A 23,899-nucleotide genomic window follows, 5' to 3' on the forward strand; every position below is an offset into this window, starting at 1 on the left:
TGGCAGCTAATGAGTGTTGGTGCAAATGGTGATTTCAGCAGAGGGGTGCCAGCAGAAGCCTTACTGACTGGAGTACTGCACGGTGCTGTACTTTGTCATTCGTCTTCGGGAGGTACCTGGAGATGCCGTGCCCATTCCTTGGCCAAGATGACATTCAGCACTGAGCATCTGACCCGTGCTGCTCAGGCCCCCCAGATTTGCTCCTCCCAGGCTTGTTCCTCCCAGGCTGCTCATCCCAGACCCTGACACTACTCTCTCTGTGACCACCACGTTGTGGGCATTGGATAACTCTGAGGGAATATTTATTAGGCTGCCCGGCATGCCGGAGGCAGGCCTGAACACCCTTTCTGTCACTACCACATTTGACCCATCTACCAAATCAGGAATGCTCAGAGATGCTGGGAGTCGGGAGTTAGGCGCGATTACTCTTTCCGTGACGATAACGTTGGAGCCCTCTGTAAGATCGGGAATATCCAGCACGCCACGCAAATCAGAGGCCGACGCAGGCCCGACAACCCGCTCTGTCACAACGACGTTGGATGCACGCAGAGGGTCAACGCAAAGCGAGGGCGCGCTGGAGGTGTAGGTCTCGGTCACCGTCATGTTGCCATGGAGCAGGGGATCCGGCATTGGCCTCGGGGTCTGTATGGTTGCCCCAGATGTGTAGGTGTTTTCAGTAACAACCGTTGTAGTGCCAGCGGTGGGAGGCATAGGTGCACTTCCATTGACAACGATGGTGGTCCCCGGTGGCGGGAGGTTTAGATCAATTTCAGGGCTGGGGAAGGGAATGTTGACCCCTGGCCAGGGTGGGTTGACATCAGGGAAAGGTTCAATCTCTTTGCCCAGACAGATCTCTGCTAGGGTCTTAAATTTTGGTCCTAATGTATCCAAGTATGTTTCATCTGTATCTTCTCCAATAAAGCTGCAGCAGCCCACAGAGCCAACAGGAGTACCGACTCCTTCATGATCATAAATTAATAGGCAGTCATTTGCTGGCCGACCTTCATCTTCATCTGCATATACAAATGCTTTCTGTAGTTTGCAAAAACAAAAAAATGGAAAAAAAAAAAAAAGAGAACAGAATAACGGAGTGAACTTTGTCAGGTTTTTAACCATGAATACTCAAACCACAGCAAAGTTTCCCTAACCACAGTAAGGCCCACCTGACTTGAAAAATAGGATACCAATAATACAGACTATACCATCAACATTTCTTAACCTTGAAATGTTTATTTAATTCTTGTTTCTGCCAACACGTAGCATCTTGAATTTGTTCTGTTATCAATGTCTCTGTCTATGGGTCAAAAGGGACAAACACATGCCTTCTTTGGGCAGCAGTATCTGAACAAAGTAGTAGGAAAAGGAGTGAAGCAGGGTGGCAAGGGGACCAATGAAGAGACAAGGAAAGAGGAGATGGGATGGAGGATTCTCTCAGTGAGGGAGGCTTGGTGAGTCCAGAGGGAGTCCCATTTTGAGCAAGAAGGCAATTACCAGCTTGGGATGATGTTGGAGATCCTCGTGTGGTCATTGCAAAGAGATCAGGGAGGAAACAGAAGAATTTAAAGTGAGTGCAGAGTGGGGTTGGAGGAAGTAGAAAAGGATGGAGGAAGAGTCAGAGAGTTTGGGAATTGAGATGATCCAGGAAGATAGCAGTGGAGGCCTGTGACTGGCAGACAATTAATAGTGCTTCAGGCCAAGGCAGGGAGATTGCAGTCTGGGAGAAATCCATGCTCAGGTTGTCAGGACTGCTGCATTCTGCTCTGTTCTCTCCTCCACTGAATCAAAATCTTTGGATTTTGAAATATAACAATCCTTATATCTTAATTGATATTTTGGTGACATGCAATTATAACATTTATGCCTCACAGTTCATGCATATGAATAAAAATATAGCCCACAAAACCATTAATCATGTAAATTCCATACCATTTTTTAAATCCCATATGTAAAGGCTAATTTAGGTGTTGCCAATTGAAAAACTGCATATTGGTTCACTGGTAGTTCACAAGTCTTTTAGAGAGCAGAAATGGCAATAAAAATAAGGAAGAATTGATGTTTAAAGTTCTTTAAATAATTGAACAAACTGTACAGGAAGTAGGAGTGAACAATTCCAAAAAGTTATTAAATATTTATACATTGAGAAAATACATAAATTTGGTGGGTACTTAAGAAGTTGAAATAATTTAATTGCTTCCTACCCCTACCTGCAGTATGTCCATCAATCTTACAAAAAGGCTGTTGAACAATCCACCTACTGTGGCAGCAGCTCAAAGACAGTACTAATACAAGTGTTGTGTAACTTTTCCTACCCCAGTGTGGTCAGCCTTGCACTCACAGCAGTCTTATATCATGGAAGTTTCAATTTGAGTAGAATTAGTTTGGATTTCCATAATGTAACCTGGGAAGGAGAATCTAACAGAAAGCATGCTCACAGATGTAACTCAAAGAATAGCATTTAATTACCTCAGAGAAATAGTTGTCTAGGAAGGCCATATTCACTCCTCCTTCTCGATACTCTTTTATTGTTCCTCCAATTGACCCTTTTACTTCTCCTGTTCCAGAAATTCCTCCAGCTGTTCCATAGCCAGTACCAGTGCCATAGCCAACACCTGTAGTTTCTTCAACACCAGAAGCTACTACTCCTCCCCCTCCATATGTGTTATTATATATGTCTGAAAGCAGAAAAAGTTATCCCTCCTGTGCTCTGTGAAACTTTACACACAATTTGTCAGTTGTTTTTACAAATGCTATAATGACACTTGAGTTTCTAAAGGTATTTTAGACCAATTTCAGTCACAGGTACATGCACAGGTACCAAATATTAAAAGTGCAGTAACAATTATATATGTATTAGCAGACATCTAAGCACTTGATTTTATTCTTGAGGCTAGGCAGCATGTGTGCATATGTTTTAGTAAATCAGGGATTTATTTTGTTATTGGCTGGACAGATTATTCTGTCTAGTGCATATACATGCTGTTGTGGGGTTTGTGTTAGAAAATCAGATAGTTTATAGATGTAAATACATAAATGCATATTTATGATAACATTGGCATTAAAATATTTTCCCTTGCACACTTAGAAAAAAAAGACTTTTGCAAATCCTAGAAAAGAAAGAGTTTCATAACTACTTTCACATTTTCTAGTAGTGAGATTTTTTAGGGGAGAACAGCAATGGATCATAATAACCACCATTTTATAATGCATATTGGAAATGTTTTTTAAAATAAGTTATAAAGTAATACTTACAGGATTTTAGCTTCTCCATATTTTTAAATACATGATAAAAAGGAAAGAATTTTCTTACTGATCAGCACGTATTATAATAAAATAATTGCATACAGTAGTCTTGACTAGGGTTACACTGGGAAACATAGGCTAAATTACATATTTTTTTCACTTTTATGAAATGAGAAATCTGAGAGCATTTTTGTATAATAAATAGTCAGCAGAAAGGTTGTCTTGCAGAGTAACATTTCTTCCTGTCAGAAACTAGGGAAAATGGCTCTGTGCCAACATTCTTCCTTCCTCTTCTGAAGTAAGGAACGGGAAGGAGAAAGTGGCACTGCACAGCTGGGCTTATTTTCTATGATCATTGAATTCCTGGAGGAACCTTATCTCAGAAGCATACATTTATTGTTATGTATCAGCTTGTTTAGGTTAACACACAAATTGTTAGTAATTTACTAGCTACTTGACATGCTGCCTTGTGGGAAGCAGGAAACTGGGAAGAACTGAAGATTTTACCCAAATTATGAAAGCAAATATCCTTACTCTGGCTAAAGATTGATTTCTGCTTGAATGGGTGTCTTGAAAATGCCCTCCATTCAGTAGCTGTGCTGATAAAGAAAAATTTGCCTGGGATTTGAAAGCCTTGGCAGATATTTCAAAGTAAGTGTAGTTTGCAGAAATTAATCTCTTCAAAAGCTCAAGCCCCAGACTTTTTATTCATACTGGAAGTCCTACCAGCATGAGATTGACTATCTGCAGATGTGAGATTGGAAGGGTTGGGTTATGGCTGGGAAACCAAAGGTCCTCATGAATCTGAAGGCATGAAGTTCTGAAAGACAGCTTTATGAAAGCATAACATAGAAGAAGTAAGGATCTGCTTACCAGAAGGTTCACCAAAATCACCTCCTGCAGCAGTTGTTGGGGCAAGAATGTGTGAGACATCCTGGAAAACAACATTTTGACTCCTTGAATGATTTGTAGAAGTTTTTGTGAAGTCTTCGTGAATTATGTTAAAGAATTACCAGTCTAAACTGTTAGTGATAGTTAGTCATTATCACCATGTCCATTAACAAACAAACCAAACCAAAACAAAGAGGCTACAAGTTTTTTCCTTGTCAACATGAACAATGATCAGTGAAGATGATTTCTGTTCCCTTTTCCTAAACTTGCACTGAAGAAGCTTGCTAGTTATTATGCTTCATCTGAAGGAACAGTGGCACCAAGCTGTTGTGCCAAACTAGCTGACCACTACTTTAAATGCATAAACCCCATCAGTGAATGTTAATTAAGAATCACCTTTCATATCTGCCTGGCAATTATTGACAATGCCAGACTGGTTTTAGATTACACAGTGTTACTATCACTTTCTATAGAAAAATGCAGCCTTTAAATATTAATTACTTCTGGTTTTAGAAATATGGGGGATGTACTGACCCTGTCTTCAGGCTGTGCGCCTTCTATTCCCCATGGATGAATTGCCCCTTCTGTACATTCAGGTACAGGTTCAAACCCAGTTCCAACTCCACCTGCAGCGCCAGGTCCACAGCCACAGCAGTCGCTCATTGACATCAGAATTGGAATCACTTAACAGGAAAGGAACAGGAAACAAGGATTTAGGACATCTCTTCCTCACAGGAGTAGCTGAACTTTTGATAATATGCCTTTAAAATATTTCTAACCAAGTAGCCTATAAGTTTGGCTTTCAGACTTAGCTGCTTGTGGAGATACCTGTATTTGGAATTCAGAATAATTTTTACCTTTAGTTACAGCAGAGCAACACAGGGGTGGGGCTGTTACTCTAAATTTATGCTTATGCACCTGGGAACAGACTTTGATCTATCTCAGCTGAACCAATATATGTTGCATATGTATGAAAATTAAATAAACAGAACCAGTGTTGCTATATATATAGCATTCAGTGCTATTCTTTCTGGATATATAAGCATACTTTTTTTCTTCAAGTATTGTAATAGAAAAGACATACACATTAGTAATAATAGATATATGAGAATCAGTGGAGAGTCTACCTGACTACAGTTATCATTGGCTAAGGCTCCAGTTGTACATTATGTATACATAATGCTTGATTTGAAAAAGCAGTAAGGGCAAACCCCAAGCCCTAGTTTAACCAAATGTTTACGTAGAATGAATCAGGTTTCCCAGAGTGCTGTATTATGCTCAGTTGTTTAAAGAACTCAGTGCTGGAAATTGCAGAATGCTTGTAATAGCCAGCATCAAAAACGCTGCATATTTTAGAAAGGTAATGCAATATTAATTCATAGAATCATAGAATGGCTTGGGTTGGAAGAGACCTTGAATACCATTTAGTTCCAACCCCTCTGCCATGGGCAGGGGCACTTTCCATTTACCAGGTTGCTCAAAGACTCATCCAGCCCAGCTTTGAACAAGGGATGGGGCATTGACAGCTTCTCTGCACAACACGTGCCTCTGTCTCATCACTCTCACACTCTCACAGTAAAGAATTTCTTGCTAAACCTACTGTCTTCAGTTCAAATCTATTGCTCCTTGTCCTCTCGAGCTCTTATGCAGGCCCCCTTTAGGCACTGGAAGGCTGACCTAAGGTTTCATTTGGAGACTTCTCCAGGCTGAACAGCCCCAACTCTCTCAGCCTGTCTTCATAGGAGAGTTGCCACAGCCCTCTGATTACTTGAACATCAAAGTGAAATGGAAAGGGGAAATGACTATACAATGTACAAAGTGCTGCCTCATACAGCGCAACTAAGGATGTATTTATTCCAGACTATGAGGGAGATATCCAATGGCAGAAAGACAGTCTGTCCTGTAAGATAAACCATCTGGGGACTACAAATTTCACAGCCTTTTGAAGCTTCAAAATTTTTTGTTTGTTGATTCCTGCTAAATGAAGATCAAAACCTGAATCCCCCTCCTCAAAAATACAGGGGAAAAAAAAAATCTATTTCCTCAGGTTTTGTAGTCAGTATTTCTGCAATAGGAAATTTTAGATGTTGATTACTTGATGCCCAGGCCATGAAAGAAAATTGATCACATATGATTTTGGTAGTCTGAGAAATAATTGCTTGTATAAATTCTAACTTGAATTTGTGAAGCTCATAATTCTTCGTGAATACTAGGACAAATGAATTAATGTCCTATTTTGATCCCGTTATCATAAATGCTACTGATTTTTTATTAGATGTAATGTATGAAAGGAGTAACCAAAAATTTCAAAATCTATGACTTATTGTTCTGCTATAAAATCTGGCTTTGAGTTAAAAGGAATCTTGTTCCTTAGATTCTGTCATACCCAACTTGGGGCTGATACTTGCCCATTTCTTCTAGTAATGTAATGGAAGTACAAGTTGCAAAATGTAAGTGACAGGACAGCTCTGTTAAGAATTGGATAACAAGTCTTAGAAAGGAAATGCTTGATTTTGAATGAAAAATGTATGTATAACATAAAATTTATGGAATTTTTTCATTTAAAAGACAATTTTTTTCTCTTTCAAATGGCCAGTAGAAGCCAATGGATTAATGACCAACTGAAAAAGCGACCTTATTTTAGAAGAATTTAAAAATGTGCTATTTACATTATTAAGAAAAATGATAAAAATTGTTTTCTTAATTTCATACTTACAAACAAATATTAATCCACCGAGGAACATCAGGCCAATGGCAGCACCACTAAGTGTGGTATTTGAATCTAACTGTCTGCCAGTATTATCCTGCCAATCGCCGTCAGTGGAGGCAGTATATACATCGTCGCCTCCATCATAGCTATCAGTATAGCCCTGCCAGTCTGTGTGGTCCTCAAAATCTTCTCCAGGTCTAGTCTGGCCAGAATCACCACCACCTTGTTGTCCTCCGTCTTCCCGGCCTCCTCCACCAGTGCCACCACCACCACCACCAGTAGTGCCGCCACCAGTGCCACCACCAGAGCCGCCACCACCACCACCAATGATAATTATTCTTGTGGCCCCACTGGTGCAGTAGTTCCGACTATCACACTGGCAAGCTTGCACAGGAATTATGTGTGGTCGAGCACAGCGCCGGCCTTGGCTATCTCTTACAACGACATAGATCCTATAAAGGTAAAAGTCTATGTTCTGGCCCACTAGTTCTGCAGAGGAATCTTGGAGGGAAGAAAAAAAAAAGAAAAATGAAGGTATTGACTGTAAGTGTTCTACAAATCTATAATAGTATATTACATTCATAGAATAGAATGAAAAAATTTGTTCCCTTTCTAAGCACCTCAATTATTTATGCATCTACAGTATTTACTCAAAGCTGAAGCATAAAATAAACATCTGTTCTTGGTTTTTTTCCTGCAAAACCTGAGCCAAATCAGTTTAGTTATCACTTCTAAACCTGAGAAACACAAAAGGGGAAAATAAAATATTTTATTTCCACTGCTGCTTTTCCTGAATTTTATTTGCACAATGGTAAAGATAAAAGTTGAGAGATTTACGCATTTCCTATTCCTCTCTCAAGAAACTCATACATGTTTTTCAAAAAGTTTTTCAGTAGGTTTAAAATATTTAAGATTAAATATTTGCAACTGTTCAGGACAGGTAGGAGACTCAAGAATACTTTAAATTATGATATTTCCCATTTAATGTAGTCTTCTGTGTAAACAGTAAGCTATGCAAATTTTGTTATTTAGTAATGCATGGGATTTGAATAATTCATTCTTTTCTCATGTCTTATTGAAGGAAACTGGCAAAGCTTCACTGGGCACTGACTAAAACAATTTTCTTTAAAATACAAGTAGGTGTGACTTGTACAATAAATTAAAAATGTTGTAATCTTAATTTGCCATTTTCATATGCCTCTCATAAAAGTAAAGCTTTGCTAACTATAAACTTTGTACTCTAATAAAAAAAATTGAGTTTTTTTTATTCTTAGGATTTTTAGATAACAGAAAGAAAAAAGTGTCAAATTATTTATTTTTATTTACTTCATTATGTTTAGACCCATAAAGGCTCTTGTAATAGTTATACTCAAAGTACAGTTTTGTTAGTAAATTTTCAGTTGCCTTTAAAATATAACACATGTAATAATTCTGATTTAAATATTCTAATATATATATGTACACATGCATATATTCAAATTTGGAGTAACTTAAATTCATATTTAACTGAGATTTTAATAGATAAGTGTTTTGTTTGTTAATAAAGTAACATCCAAATCAGTTATTTTAGATAACAGCTTATTACTATAATTTATTTTGTTACAAAATATAGGTTAATTTACCATTTATTCGTCTGATAATCCATGTAGTCTGAGGTTCGCCATGTATGCTGAATGTGAAGGGGGTAGCATAGAGGTCACCACTCCTATGCTTTGCTGAGATAATCACTGATGGGGAATTCATACATACTTTCCTCATTTCAGTATTAATAATTGGGCAATTGGCATTGATGCCATCTATTGAAAGCACAACGGTGCCAGTAGCAGTATATCGAGGAGTCCCTGTAAAAAAGATGGTATTTGTGGTCAGGAGGGAATAATGATACTATAAACAATGCAGTTAGGGTTGGAAAACTAGAAACAGCAGAAAACATTTAGAGAAATATGGAACACAAAGAGTTTATTTCAGAAAACTTCATATATTTTCTTACCTCTGGTGATAGCCAGAACCTCTGCTTGGTACTGCCCATTGACAATGTAGACGGAATCCCGACTGATAACTTTGTTCAGTGTGATTTCACCAGTGTTTTGATTGATCCTGAACCAGGCAGCTGGATCGCGTCCTATACTATATCTGTGTTTGGTGAAGTGAAAATACTCAGCATTAGGTGTTGAATACATGTATTACATATTTATTTTGTGGATAAAATTTGGCACTCTGGAGCATTTTCTTTCAGCTATGCTATATTGTATTGAATTTCACCCAGTTCAAGCAAAATCCATGTAGACTCAAAAATATGTAGACCAGAAAAGTAATTAGGAATAAAGCAAAAGCATTTTACTTTGAAAATGGCATCATAGTCTAAAAGTAAAACTTTTCTGGATCCTGCAAATCTTTACTAGAACCCTTGTTGATATCAATGGTTAAATCCACAGCTCTTCTTATAACATTCTACAGTTGTATTTGCTGACACATTTCTATGTTTTAGGATTTTTTTTTCAAATATGTGTAAATAGGCTGTATTTTTTTCTACATGCACTGAAAAGCAAATTACAGTCTCAGTTATTATTTTGAATTTCAAGAAACAAGTGTAATTTTTTTTTTCGAGAATGAGAATGACCTCTTCTATTCTGATTGGATAATATTGACTCTTATTGGTATTTCTTACCTGCTTTTCTTGTGATGCTAACAAATTCCCTCCTTGTAGCAAATGTTTCAAGAAAAAACATTCTTAGGCTAAATAAAAAACCAAACCCTATTCTAGTCTATTTAAGGTACAGCCTGTTAGAAAAGTGATATTTTCTTTGTCTTGTGCATAAGGCAAAGGAAAGTAGTCAGGAAAGAAAGGCAATTATAGCACAAAAATGGGCTATATACTATTCTGCAATAATATAGAATATAGTACTATATAATATATAATATTATATGATACTATATACTGCCATTTTTCTATTGCTAATCAATAATCACAGTTTTTTAAAGAGTCCTTTAAAATACCTATTCCTCATCCCATTGAAATCTCAAAAGAATTATTCCATCCAGGAAGTTAAGCAGAGCAGAGCTTACACAACATTTGTTGCAATAGTTCTAGTGTCCTCATCCATAGCTGTGTATGTTCCTAGAACATAATTCACTCTTGCACCTTCTGGCAGTGAAAACACAACTGAAGATGGATGAAATCTTGGTGGTTCAATCAAATTTTTTACTTCTACTGTGAGGGGTGTCCCAAATATTTGGTACTCATGTGCAACAGAGTGGTGGAATGCAGCTACATTCCTGACGCCAATCATCAGTGAGTGAGTTCGCATATGTTCAAAATCCAGTTCCTAAAAGGTAAACCACAGAGAACAAGATAATACATAAAAGATTCCTTAATATTTAAAAATATTTTCATTTTAGATGGCTTAGTGACAGTGTTTTTACTGCCTGTTTAATTCTATTAACAATTAATTAAATTTTTAAGTCAAGAGCTAAATCACAATATTTATCCATACCTTAATTACTCTAAGGATTCCTTGATTTGTAGCTCGATCTGTAACAATTTCAAAACAGTTATCTTCATTACCGGATATAAAGAAAAACTCTGCTAACCAGTTGTCTGTAAACTCTTCATCAGCATCCAGAGCTTGTATTCGTAGCAGTTCTGAACTGAGTGAATTTTCTGAAATACTTGTTGAAAACTGAAATGACAGATAAATACCTATTAGCAAACATTTATATATGTGTGTATATATATATATATGTATACGAGGAAAACACAGTTGTGTGCAGAGGTTGTTTTGAAGGATGTTCTGAGCACAGTCCATGCCAATTTAACAAAAAAAAAAAACAAAAAAAAAAAACAAACCAAAACATGTGTTCGGGGAAAACTGTGATTATGATTACAGATTTGAAAAGCCATATCACCTCCAAGGTTTGCAGAGGCAACTTAAGGGGAAAAGGATTTGTGCTTTCTGTAAGAAATGGTCTTCCAAAGATTGGGTTATTTTACATGATTTCATATTGCAGGGATCTGGGCACCTGTATTACAGGATTTCTCTGAATACAAAGAAGTCAGTCCTGACAATGTGAGGATTTACATCTCTGAATACAAAAATGTGTATGTTACCAGAATTTTTGCACAAGTGACAGATTGTATTTTGAATACTCTTCAAGGGAACAACCCTATAAATCCCATGGAGCATGTTAATGTGAATGTTCTCTACAGGTTAGTAAGGGCTCTGTTACTGATGAGTCTTAAATGGGGTTTTAAATCAGTGTTGCTGCTTTTGTTACTGCAAACTTACAGAGCTTTGGGCAAGAGTTGGAAAGTTGTCATTAACATCGATAACTTTCACATTACAGCTACAAAGGGATGATATTCCATCTGCAGCCCCATCCCGGTCTGATGCCTTCACAACCAGAGTGTAGCTACTATGTTGCTGTCACAAAAAGAGAAATGAGTATGTTAGAAGACCATCTGTGCATCTTATAAATAACTCATGCTTACTACTATTTCCTAATGCAGGAATTTGACTAAGACATTTTATTGTGACACATCAAAACCATGCATTTCTCCCTTAATATTTGTAAAACCCACAACCTTTCTCTCCTATATTTTTCTCACTCTCATAGCACATATACACTACAGCATAATTTTATTTAGCTTTGGAAGGGGAAATGTTACCTCTCTGTCAAGATAATTTGCAAGATGGAGTTCTCCTGTGTATTTATTCATAATGAACATGGGTGGACCAGAAGGTTCCTGACTCTCTATTTTGAAGGCAATTTTAGAATTCAAGTGGTTAGGTTCATCTGCATCTGTTGCAATGATTTTCATCACCAGCGTGTCTAAAAATAAGTTTAAAAATAGTAGTAATTAAAAAAAAACCCCCACAAAACACTCAAACAATACCAAGCCAAAAACCCCCAGAAAATCTCTTGAGTTCCTGCAAGTAACTCATCAAGACAATGCTAAAACAATGTATGAAAATGATAGAAGGCTATCTATTCCTTGACATTTACAGAGAAAAAACAAAACTTTAGTTTTGTAGTACTGATTCTGACAATGTTAATGACTTCAAATTAATTAAAAATCAAAGTCAGAAAGAATAATGCAGACTTTCACTGAGCTTCTTTTAATCACCATATGGAATATGCAAATACAGCAAGTACTGAGCTTATAGAGATTACTGTAAGAAATCACAACTTTAAATGAGAATTTCTAGAAAGAAGAAAATGAGTGTTAGGCACCATTGACTCAGTCCTATTTGCATGTCTAATGTTGATTGCTGCACTTTTGGTAAAAAGAACCATTTTAATGGTTAAAGTATGGAATTAGTAATATTCTGCTGCAATTGCAAGTACACAGGCTACAAGTACAAATATTTGAAAGAGAAAAATGAGGAAAAATGTATTTTACATACCCTCCAAGGAAATAAGTGTAATGATATTTTTATTCTAATGAGAAGGATTGCAATTATTTATTTTATATTTTCACATCTGAAAGAATTTGCATGATGGTATGGTTAGAAACTGGAACATTCAGCACTCATGTGTGGGAGGAAAGTGAGAAGGAAGCATTGCTGTTTAATTTATAGCAATTAGCCCCAACCCTGGCTCAAATAGCACTTGGAGAAGCATCTGCTTCTCCCTCCTCTGCAGTGGCCCTGACCATTTTATGTCATTGCCTAAGAAAAGCAGAAAGACCATCCCAGGTTTATATTAATTGTATTCTGTGAGCTTCACTAGCAGTGCTGTAAAAGGCATAGCAGAGGTACTCACTGTCCATGCTGCTCTCCTCAACAGATCCCGTAAACACAGTTTGTGCAAATATAGGAGGGTTATCATTTATATCCAGGACTCGGACTCGAAGTTCAAGAGGTGGTTCCAAATCTATACCAGTCACTGAGTGTTTAGCAAAGCAACGTATCTAAATAAAGAGATTTACTAGTTTTAAAACCAAAAGTTAAGAAGCAAAATAGCAATCTGAAACAAATTAATTTGTTGTCTGCCCCACCCTGGATCCATCATTATAAAGGTCAAGAAAAAGGGGAGTACTTACAACAAATACTGGTGTTATTTCCCTATCTACTACTGATGTGATATTAATTTCTCCTGTTCTTGGGTTAACAACAAATATTCCATAGGGTGCACGGTCAATTCCAACTCCAGAGATGCTGTATGTGATTGGATTGTCTTCTTCACAGTCAGATCGGATCTACAGTAAGATATAATAATAAATTATGCCAGTTTATAGAGGACCCCCTACAGGATTTTTCCTCCTGTTCTTAGTTCCTGTAAAAAATGCCGTATAACTTCAGTTTCTCAACCACTTATTACAAGGTTCAGTTGACAGAATCAATGGAAGACTCTTTCACAAAACATTAACCTAGACATCCATCTCCCCTTAAGGCCTTCTATTTCTCTTAAATCTGTCAGGGAAGTGGAGAGAGAAACCTCCAAGGGCATCACACTGAGCCTGGAACTCAGTAAGGGTATGGTCACAGTCAGAGAACAGGAAGGTATTTATTTTTTCTCTGTTTCCTGTAGGCCATGTACAATCTTTGAATTTCTGCTCAGGGGTTTCTCAGGATGAGAGAGAGAAAAAAAATGTCACTGGTTGGAGCTGCCTGGAAAGTAGACTCATAGCAATGTTCTAGGAAGGCTCTGGTTACTCCTTAGCAGCCACATGGATTCACCTTATGAGACTGCCTCAGCAGAGCTGGGAATGTTGCATCATCTTTCTTTTATTCTACATTCCTTTCTTTTACAACACCAAGCATACAAATTTTTAAATGTCTCTGCTTTTATCAGCCTGTCTTTGGCAAAACTTCCTTCACACAAGTATTCACACACTTACTCTGGCAATCGGATTCCTCTTGGAATTATCTTCTCCTTCTCTACAAGCTGCAGCAAATTTGATCCATTCACGTTTTTGTCTTCTAAAGGTTTTCCATCTTGCCATTCCATTTTCATCCCATTCTTTTACCTTTGACAGAGAGTTCCAGTATTATGTGACCTCAGCCCATATTAAATAAATACAGACAATTATAATGTCCAACAATAAGAAGAAAAGAAATTTTTGTAGACCATGTGCTTTTTTACCATGTGGTTTTTTACATGTCTGTGAGTCCCAAACTATGACTGTACATGTTTATTTTAAAATTACTCATTTGTATGAGATACTCATTTATATTTAGGTGAATTTTTCTTGAGAGGGTTAGCAGGTTATTACCTGCAGCTGGTTAATATTTAAATATGTTTTAAATCTTTAGGTTGAGAAGTGTCTTAGTTGAGTATTTTACACATGATTTTTCATTTGTTACATTTTGTTTAATCAGAAAAACTGTTCTAAATAAATATATATATTACCTCTACATGAAATCCTGTGCTGAAATCCAAGAGTACCTGCAAAAACAATAAAAATATTGGCACATAAAAATGCAAGGCAAAATGCAGCAAGCAAAACCCAGCTGCAAGACATTGCTATACTGTAGGCCTACTGCAATAGCTTATCTAGCTGCAAGATTTCAACAAATGAGTTAATGAAATTCAGCTTTTTTTCTATACCCAGCACCTAAATTCCTTGACAGTTAAAAGCTTCAAAATCCAGTCTATCTTTCAAGACAGAACTTTGAGCTTGAATGGATATGCAAGAGCAATTTTCAAACTATACCTTCATCAAAATTAAGCTTCCACACAGATTTTTAACACCTCAGCTGAAGAGAGAAGTGTTTGCGAGAGTTTTTACCAAACACTCTAGGAAACCAGAGGTATTTATCCTAAATAATTTATTATTTTTTATTTTTATTTTTCCAATTTAGAAAGTTGACAATACCCCTGGTATTGTACTTAGTTATGTAATTTAACCAAAAAGAATGCAAATGGGTTTTTTTGGAACTTCCCAGTGAGATTGAAGAGATTCAATGTAAGATGGAAACCCACCTGCAGTTTTCAGGCAAATTTCCCTGGAGTGCACTTAATTTTGATTTGAGACTCAACTATGCAACTAATCTTGAGTAAATAAAGGTAGCAGGATCAGACGCAGTATCTAATTACTTTAAAACTAAAATTTAAATGAGAGGAGCCTCAACTTATTGATTAGCACAATTTAAAAGAAGGCACAATTTAATTAGCTATATTCCTAAACAGGGTGTGAAAATGAAGTTTACTTTCTTCAGAGCATCTCTTTCCGGTTTAGGATCTGCTGTGGCTCTCTTCAGACAATAAAGGGTGAAGAATATGGGATTTTCAGGACTGGATTCTTGTTTCATTCATCATTGGAAGTTACAAAATATCCAGGTGACTCAAAAATTATTGCAGTATTTCTCTTTTCTCAACAAATGTTAACAGCTGCAGTTATGAGAATTTCACTTCCTTATAATTTCCCATAGCTTTTTGGTTTGGTTTCTTTGTTTTTTGTCTGATATCTGTGGGGTTTAATGTCAGCTACACTTGGTTAAAATCTGGCATCTTTTATCCTTATATCATGGGAGTTTCCTCACTTCAAATTTATTGCATTGGCAAGACTGGAACATGGACACAAAATTTTTTCCACTTACTTCGTGTTAAGACAACTTACATGCAACAGATTAATGAACAGCAGCTTCACCCTCCTTCCTCTCTCCCTCTCTCTCTTTCCCATTTGCCTTTATGCTGCAAGAATTCACCATCTGTCATTTTCAAAACAGATCTGGTTTTACCCAAAACTTTCCTTGAGACCTTGGCCTATAATGGATGCCTTAATCTGCTTCTCAATGGAGGAGTTTGAACTGGATCTGCCCATTTGATGTGCATATGTAGCTTGAAATTTTTTGACTATTCACATAATAATGATTTTTTCCTTGTTTGAGCCAGCTATTGACATAAATGGTTAAGAAAAGTGCTCTGCAGGAGAATCACTACAATATGTTCATGTTGTGCTAAAAGCACTAATACATTTTTTATCTTATGTTGAATTTATGACTGTTTAAATCTTCAGCTTCAGAATAGGGTTCAAATTCATGTGCAGCTGTTCTGTTCCTCATCTCAGAGAAGGGACAATATCCGACTCCCCAGTGGGAACTCAGTCCTGTTCTTTTATAATCCCCCTTGGAACCCGGGGAATGTGAAAGAGTCAAAGGGGCAGACTACACCCTCATGAGAGAGTCTGAGTGATGAGGTCCACCAGAAATAACACTAATTGAACATCTCTTATCAGTCTATCCCACCTCATTCGGTGAGCACAATGAAATCCTCTCCACCCTTATGCTGAAATCCCTTGTGGCATGCAAACAATGTCTTGACCTGGCAAAGTATGGGTATGCACCTCTCAGTGTTAGTGAATCTTGTCTGCTGTCTGCATCATGTGGCCTATCCTGTTACTTAACAGTGAGACTAATGCCTCACACCCAGCCACATCACTCTCATAGTCTGAAAAACAATTCTGAGTATTTCTGAAATAAGAATTATACCTGTAAAGAATTCTATTACTTAAGGACATGAGCATTCATAAATATCTTGATTTCAGCCTATAGGGAGTTCTGTTTTCAAGCAGTGAAAAATACATATTTCACACTGGAGTCTTATCCTTTGTTTTTGAGCACCAGTAATGGGAACGACAGGAATTTGTCCATTGGTGATGTTTGGATTGTAAATTTAGGCCCTGTATTTTCACATTTATGCAGTGATAGTGAAGGAAAACCCCGTTTTGCTACTTGTTGGTAATGAAGGAACTTGAATTCAGAGTCCTTAGTACATTTATTATTTGAAAAGGCTGATCTGATGAACTTGGTGACTGTGTTTGGTATATCTCTCAGTTATAGCTGTGGTATAGGAAGGAGGGCAGGTAGACATCAGACAAAAATGTCTAGTTCACCAGATAAATCTGAACATCTTTGAAATTACATTTATCCTACTTGAGACTCCTCCACCTCCCAAGCTAGTAACTTCTGGTTCTCCACTGTCACTAGCAGTTAGAAGTCTTCCCTAACCCAGTTGTCTATTTCTAGTTATCTGAGATGAGAACCTTTTTTTTTTTTTTTTCTACTGCTATTTCAAGCAGATAAGTTCTGTCTCCTAGCAGCTAACCCCAGCAAATTTCTAGGTAGTTAAAAAAATTCCCTTCTAAACCAGTCTCGAAGTATAATACTTTCCGAAGACACAGGGATAAACAATAATTAAAGCAATAGGAGCCACTGGAATGTGTGGGATGTATCCTGAGGACCTTGGGGTAGGCAACCTGGTCAGAATGATGCCAGGATTTGCTGTCTGTTAGTCTCTGAAAAAAAGGAAGCAGAAGAGAATCTAGATGTCAGTTCACTTGCACAAACTGCCTCTATTTCAGGTTGGGAGATGTGCAGGCAGGAAACAAGTTTATGGTTTCTGTCATTTGCACAGTGTTCTGTCTGAAAACTTGTCTTTTATTGTAATGATACCTGGACCCTGTGTCCAAAATGACACCTTAGAGTCACACTGGAGTTATTCTGGATTTATTCTGATGCAACTGGGGACAGAATTAGGCCCGTAGGATGTCTACTGTTCTTTGCACCCTCAAAGCAATTTACAAACAAGAATTAACTAATCATTAATTGAGTGCTAAGCAATATCATATGTAATTACAGAATCCTCCCTCCTCCACCTACTCAAATCTAAATGACTGAACATGCCTTTAACATCTTCCCAGCATTATTCATATGGGATCTGCTTCTCTCTCTTTGAAGTCAACAGTGGCATTGTTGTTGGCCTGGATGGGAGGAGTGCTGAGAACTCACACGTATTGTGTTAGTCATCAGGCTGCTGTGGTAGCTCTGGTACTGTCAGCGTTTTGGGACTTTTACGTCTTTCTTACTCATCCAAAGCCCTGATTAGAAAAGGTTTACAATAATGAACCCTTCCCCTATATTCATTCTGCATCTTTTTAAAAAATTGATACATCAGTTCATATGAAATAATGAGAAGCAGAGTTCAAATATGACAAACCCTCATATTTTAAAAATATGCAATTTTACCACTTTTTAAATTGAAATATGATTTTCCTTTTCTATTCTTCACTTTTTCATATGTCACTTCACTTTTTCATATGTCACTTATACTTCATCCAGTTTAAAGGGAAAGATCTTCTGTATTATTTTTCTGTCCTTTTGTTTTCTAATTCAGAGGAGGCCAGGTGTTTCCTATGTTAGCAATACTTTGAATTGCACCCAGGATGGATAATCCATTACTCTTTCAACAATTGTGACAGGAATAATTCAGGAATTATGACAATGCTCATGTCAGGCTGAAGAATATACTTCAAAGTTTTATTTATTTTAAAATAAGTTTACTCAAAGAACTGACAACTTTAGGAAAGTTTCCACTTTGTTTCTGATTACAATACCAGAACAGGATAACCACTGTTCTGCTATTGTATCTTCTATTGTATGCAGATACAATACACTTCCATAGTGTAACTGACTTTAACCATTAGAAAAATGAACAGAAAAGTAATTTCAATATAGGGTGTATGCCATTATCATTAAAATCTGAGTTTTTCAAATTAGTAATGCTAAGTGCCCTCAATAAATCTCCTCAATAAAACTTGAATTCTGATATGACTTAGAGTCTTCTGGCTGCAAATGCATGTTTTCTTAAGGGCCATTTTACTTAGGAATGTAAAACTGCAGGCTTTAGTACCTAATCCTAGGTGATAGTTCCTGGATGTGGAATCGCTTTAGTTTGTATTTCTACAACAAAATATTTAGCAGAAGAACCTTCAAGTTCCTAATTCAATTCTTGCAGATGTTTCACATGAATTTACAAGAACATGACTCCTTTTGCGTACAATAAAGTTATGAGTAGGATGGGTAACCATAGCTTTACAACTGAGGGGGGAAATAAGCCTAGATAGCATATGGGAAAACGTATCCAGACAAAAGTGCATAAGAGATGTGGTGAATTTAAAATTATTGGCTGTCACATGATAGCTGGCAGGAGAAGAGTCATACCTGATCAAACAGGTTATTTCCATAAAACGTGTCTGTGCTAGTATCACAAACAGAACTCCCTTACTCATGAGAATAATGTCTTTGAAGTCACATGAGCAAGGGTTGCAGAATCAGTCCCACCAATGGTGAAATCCATAGAGAAAATTATTTGTTTCAGGGCTGGTAAGTTTCCTTTTTTTTTTTTTTTTGAAAATGCAGTAGTGTACTAAAATATGTATAACTCCATGTTAATTTTATTTGATGAAACTTATTAACAATATACTAACCAGACACACCATTCAGACAGGTGATTTTCATGAAAGATTAGTTAAGCTGAAAGCCAATTTTTTTTTCTCGGAATACACTAAAACTGGACATATAAATGTATAATTTGATCTCAACAGTTTGTCTGCCACCTTTCTTTAAAGTGTTGAAAGATACTATTAATTTATACAAGCCATCATGAACATTGCTGGGCAGAAGAATGCATAACAAGAACAAGGGTTTCCTATGGGTAGTAAAAATTCAAATATTTGATAGTCATCAAACCACAATGTCATTTTCCAGAATTGCTCTTTTTTTCTGACCCAGCACCTACTCTCCATCACTCACAATTTTAACAACAATATACTTATGGAATGAAAATGGCTTCAGAGTTGCTGAGAGAAATAAAGCAGTAAAGCATTTGAGTAAAATGTCTTTTCAATGGACAGGTCTTAAACACAAAACAGTCAAGCATTTTGAACTTCAACACACTGGGAGTGTGCATCACCAGGTAAATGAGTAAAATGAATAGTCACTAGTGCTTCATGAAAATCCAGAAGTGTTAGTGTGATGTACAACAGGCCAGTCTCAGACAACTCTCTGCTGCCTTGAACAAGTAGAAACTTATCCGAACCATAACTTGCTTTTGCCAAGTTTTGCCCTTGTTTGCTTGGCAGCTGCTCTGTGTTAATTAGTTCTACTTTACAGATTGCAGAGCTGTCATCTAAAATTAATGGATTGTATTTTCATAATGATTTCAGGATTTGTTAACCTATAATACAAACTTTTTCTCAGATTACAACATTTCTAGAGAAGCTAGTAATGAGAAGTTAACAAACATTTTCACATACTAACACACTGTGTAAAATGTAAAATTTCATTAAAACCACAGGATATAACTATAGTAGAAATCCGGCTTTTCTCAATCTTCAGGGCCTTGAACCTCTACCAAATTTCAAGAGGTCAGCACAGATGAGTAAAATTAATCCACACAAAAATCAGATTGCAGGAGCAGTAGGCACCCATAGCCCTTTTAAGTCCCTTCTGGGTAATTTCTATGCCTTGATGAGCACATTGAACAACTATGCCACTTGACCATAGCCACAACTTTCTTTTTACAGTGAGAAAAACAAACCCAAAGAGCAACACTTTCATCATACATTCACTTGCTCGGCAAATGGTGGCTCAGACACTAGGGCACAACAACACAGGAATCCTTTGCAATGTGAAATAATAGGCCAAGTCTTGATTTTTGCTTAACTGATATCACTAAATTTTGTCATTTTTTGCTGTCTTGAAAATAGCAATAGTATTTGGTCAGCTGTGAAACAATCTTGCTAATAATTTTAGAAAAAAGAGGTTTTAATTTTTTAGAAAAAGGTATTTTCTCAACTGATAAAAAGACATAGAACTAAAGTATATGCAACTATTAAAATTTTTATAATTATAGAATTTTATTAATATCTGTGACCTTTAAATACCAGCACAGAAAACATTTGCCTGAAAAATCATGCAGTAAACATAGAAAGTCACATTTTGAACATCAACAGATCTCCAAAAGTCTAAAAATAAATATTTGCCAGTATTTAATGAAAAGCTAATTTGATTTTATAGAATGTTCGTAAGTGCAGTTTAAAATGAGCAGAGCTTTGATTTTTATGGTAAATTTCAAAAGATATTTTTGGGGAATAGTTTACATTGTAAAATGCAATGGTTTGCTGAGGAAGATGAAACTGGCATGGTTCACAGCATTTAAAAATATTGTTTTAAAATCCAACTTACCAACAAAAGGAACAGAAAAGCAGCCGTTCGGTGAGGGAGCCAATCCATGGCATCTGACTTCTCAGAAACAAGTCCAACAGAGTTATGGTTACAAGCCTGTTCCTGTTCCCCTCCCCCCCCAGCTCTGGTGACTATTTAAAAAGACACTCTGTACATGTCCTTATACTCAGCCCTTCAAGGTGTCTCTGCCTCCCTCTGAGGGAAGAACTGAAGATGCTGTATAACATGCTTTCCCCACCCCAAAATCCTGGGCTGGTCTCACCTGAAATGCTTGACAACATCATTATTGCTTGCAGGTAAGAGCTAAGAGACACACCTTAATTCTTATTGCACTGAAACCCTTTGTTGGATACAAAAAGGTACGTTTTAAAAACAGAGGCAAGCTTTGCTGAGAAGATACTGCGTGATTTATAAATTACTCACAACATAAGGAATCATTAAAATGGTAACTTATCATTGCTTTGAATGCAACTTCCAGTTTTCTCTTTGCACCCTGTATAATAGAAAAACTAAATGAATATTACGATAAAGAACATGTAATTTAAAAAAAGTATTCATTTAAATTAGAAGTCCATTTGCTTACTTCCAGGCATAAAGGAGTGAGTTCCATGCACATTGTTCACGGAAGTGAAGTGCTCAGAGCAGAATAAGGCTGTCACTGAAGAGGTATCATAACAAATTTTGGGAAAAAATAGTGCTTTATTCATGAGGCTGCAAGAATATCTGAAGCAGACGAGGAAGATTTTCTGCCTTTACCAACTGCAAAGCCTCCTCATGCCATACCTTTCCCTTCCAATGGGTTGTGCTCTCGCTGACACAGTGGAGAGGGAGAGTGTTAGAGAAACTGGAGAGCTGGTCAAAACTGCAGGTAGGGGAAGAGAGAGGATGTGCTGCACAGCTCTCTTCTGGCCTCGTTTTTGATGGCAGGAGCACAGTTGTGTGGGGGACAAAGAAACCACAGAAGGTTCCCTACTTTGCTGTCTGTTCTGCAGCACAGGTGTTGTTAAGTGCTTCCTTGCGTCTTTGGGACACCTGAACCACCCCTGAATGGGCAAGGAGAAGTTAGAGTGGCCTTCTGCTCTGTGACTGAAGCTGGCAGGGGGGGCACACTTCATCCCCGAAAGTGCAATACCACCAGTGTGCTCCTGAGCCTGCTGAGCCCTCCCAGGGCTGGATTGAGCAGGTGCTTGGCACTCCCTGGGCTGGATTGAGCTGGGAAAAGAGCACTCAGCACCCTGGGACTGCTCAGCCCGTGCCAGGGTGAGGTCCCATGCTCCTGCTGGGTAAGCAGCTTTGCAGCACACCGCGTCTCCATGCCACTTAGCATGGGTGCTTTGCTGTCTTGCAACTGGCTGGGGCTGTCAAAGTCAGCCGTGCATGTCCCCATTTGTCACTCAGCCCTTGGTACCAAGCTCAACATGCCCATCAGTGAGTCAGACCAGGACAGGCAATGTTAAATGGATTGTATCTGCATTTCCCTTTTCTGGGAAATTCTCAACAATCTGAAATTGGCTTTTGGCTTAAGTAATATTTAATTCTTGTAAATATAAAATATGCATATTCTTTTATGAACCCAAGTATCTTATTCAGAACTTTTACTTAATCATATATTAAAAAATACTTTAATCACTTTAAAATATTTTTACTTTTAGATTTTTCAGTTGTTCCATTTGTATAGTTTTTTGTTTTGTTTTGTTTTGTTTTCAGAATTTGAAACATTATTTTTGTATTTTTTATTATTTCATACCAGACTGATAGCCAAGAAAGTCTGACAATATGTATCACTCAAAACCTCTCCTGGTAATGCTGAAATTCTATTTTGACCACTGGATAGAAGAAGTTATTACTTGCAACTACAAAATAGGCATGTTCTTTTACAGACCTAATTATCCCTTGCTGAGTCAATTTTTTTATTTTAACAGAAGATATTTTGATCTACAAAAGCTGATAAAATGCCTCAGACAACAATAATAGCCCCAGCAGAAGTGAAAACAAAATTACCAGATGTATCTTTCTTTGCCATATCTCATTATGAAGAGTGCCACAGATTTATGAGAAAAGATAAATAAGAACAATTCTTCAATGGGAAAACTTGTCATGAAATTTCAAATAGAATTTCCAAATAAATGCTTAAAAATAAAATTTGCACATTTACAATTCTTAAAGAATAGTTTTATCTAAATGAAAATGACGGAAAAATGTACAGTAGTTTGATGCACCTTGAAGAAGAAATTCTAACCTGCTGACCATTACTTTTTGGAATATGTGAGTTAATAAAACAGTACTAGTGGCATTAACCTAACAGTTGTTTTGTACTCTTGGTGCTTTTCTCTCCTTTATATTCTGGATGAAGGTTTTTATATTTTTTTTCTCTTACCCCTGTTAGCACCTTAACAACAGTAGAGGAAAGGGCCGTGGATCATTTTGGAAACAGAGATACATAATTAAAAATATAATTGGCGCATAATGTGGTTAATTAAAACTTTCTTTTTCATGGAAAGATTTTTCAATTTTTTTTTTTTTGTCAATCTGAATATTCAACCAGTCACTTACTGATATTACAGAGCCAGCTAAGGGTCCATATCCTAGTGACTTCCATTTTCAGGAATTGACATATTGACTGCTTCTGAAAGCACCCTTATTCTATGGCAATGATCTTGTTACTTTTAAAACTTTTTCTTGAGTCAGTTTTTTAAAATGTATCTCCAAGATTGCAAAAGTCCAAGCCTGCATCTGATTTCAAGCCTGCTTTGTCCATATTTGATGCAGTCTACTTTCAGACAAATATATACATATACACACATTTCAGTCAGCTTTCTGAACATTTCACAGGAAAATATTTGGTTCTGTACCACTCCTGGCACAAAGTCCGCAATATGACTCATGCTTGCCCCTGTGGTGGGGTTTGGAGAGGAGGTGTTTGATCCAGGTCAGCAATGAGCAATTTCCCCCTCAAGGGTCTTGTAACTACTTGAGATAATAATGAACACACACCCTAATACTGCACTCTCAAATTAACCCTCCTGTGTGGGAAGTGAAAAACCCCAACAACAGAAACAATTAAACTTTTCTGCTCTAGCTTTACCCT

At 37.1% G+C, this 23,899-nt stretch overlaps 1 protein-coding gene across 1 annotated transcript; it reads right to left on the minus strand.

The window, feature by feature from the left end:
• Positions 1 to 60: 60 nt before the first annotated feature.
• Positions 61 to 20,859, minus strand: LOC110468139 (desmoglein-4). The gene is made up of 16 exons (XM_031504024.2): positions 20,812 to 20,859; positions 14,195 to 14,230; positions 13,683 to 13,811; positions 12,885 to 13,040; positions 12,605 to 12,752; positions 11,508 to 11,671; positions 11,128 to 11,262; positions 10,336 to 10,521; positions 9,908 to 10,167; positions 8,832 to 8,974; positions 8,464 to 8,682; positions 6,848 to 7,342; positions 4,666 to 4,814; positions 4,114 to 4,174; positions 2,464 to 2,672; positions 61 to 1,032 (listed from the first exon to the last, which is right to left on the minus strand). Exons 1-16 carry the CDS (start codon positions 20,857 to 20,859, stop codon positions 61 to 63), a joined length of 3,510 nt encoding a protein of 1,169 aa, XP_031359884.2.
• Positions 20,860 to 23,899: the final 3,040 nt, after the last annotated feature.

Source organism: Lonchura striata, chromosome 1 (assembly GCF_046129695.1).
Source record: "Lonchura striata isolate bLonStr1 chromosome 1, bLonStr1.mat, whole genome shotgun sequence".
Taxonomy (NCBI): domain Eukaryota; kingdom Metazoa; phylum Chordata; class Aves; order Passeriformes; family Estrildidae; genus Lonchura; species Lonchura striata.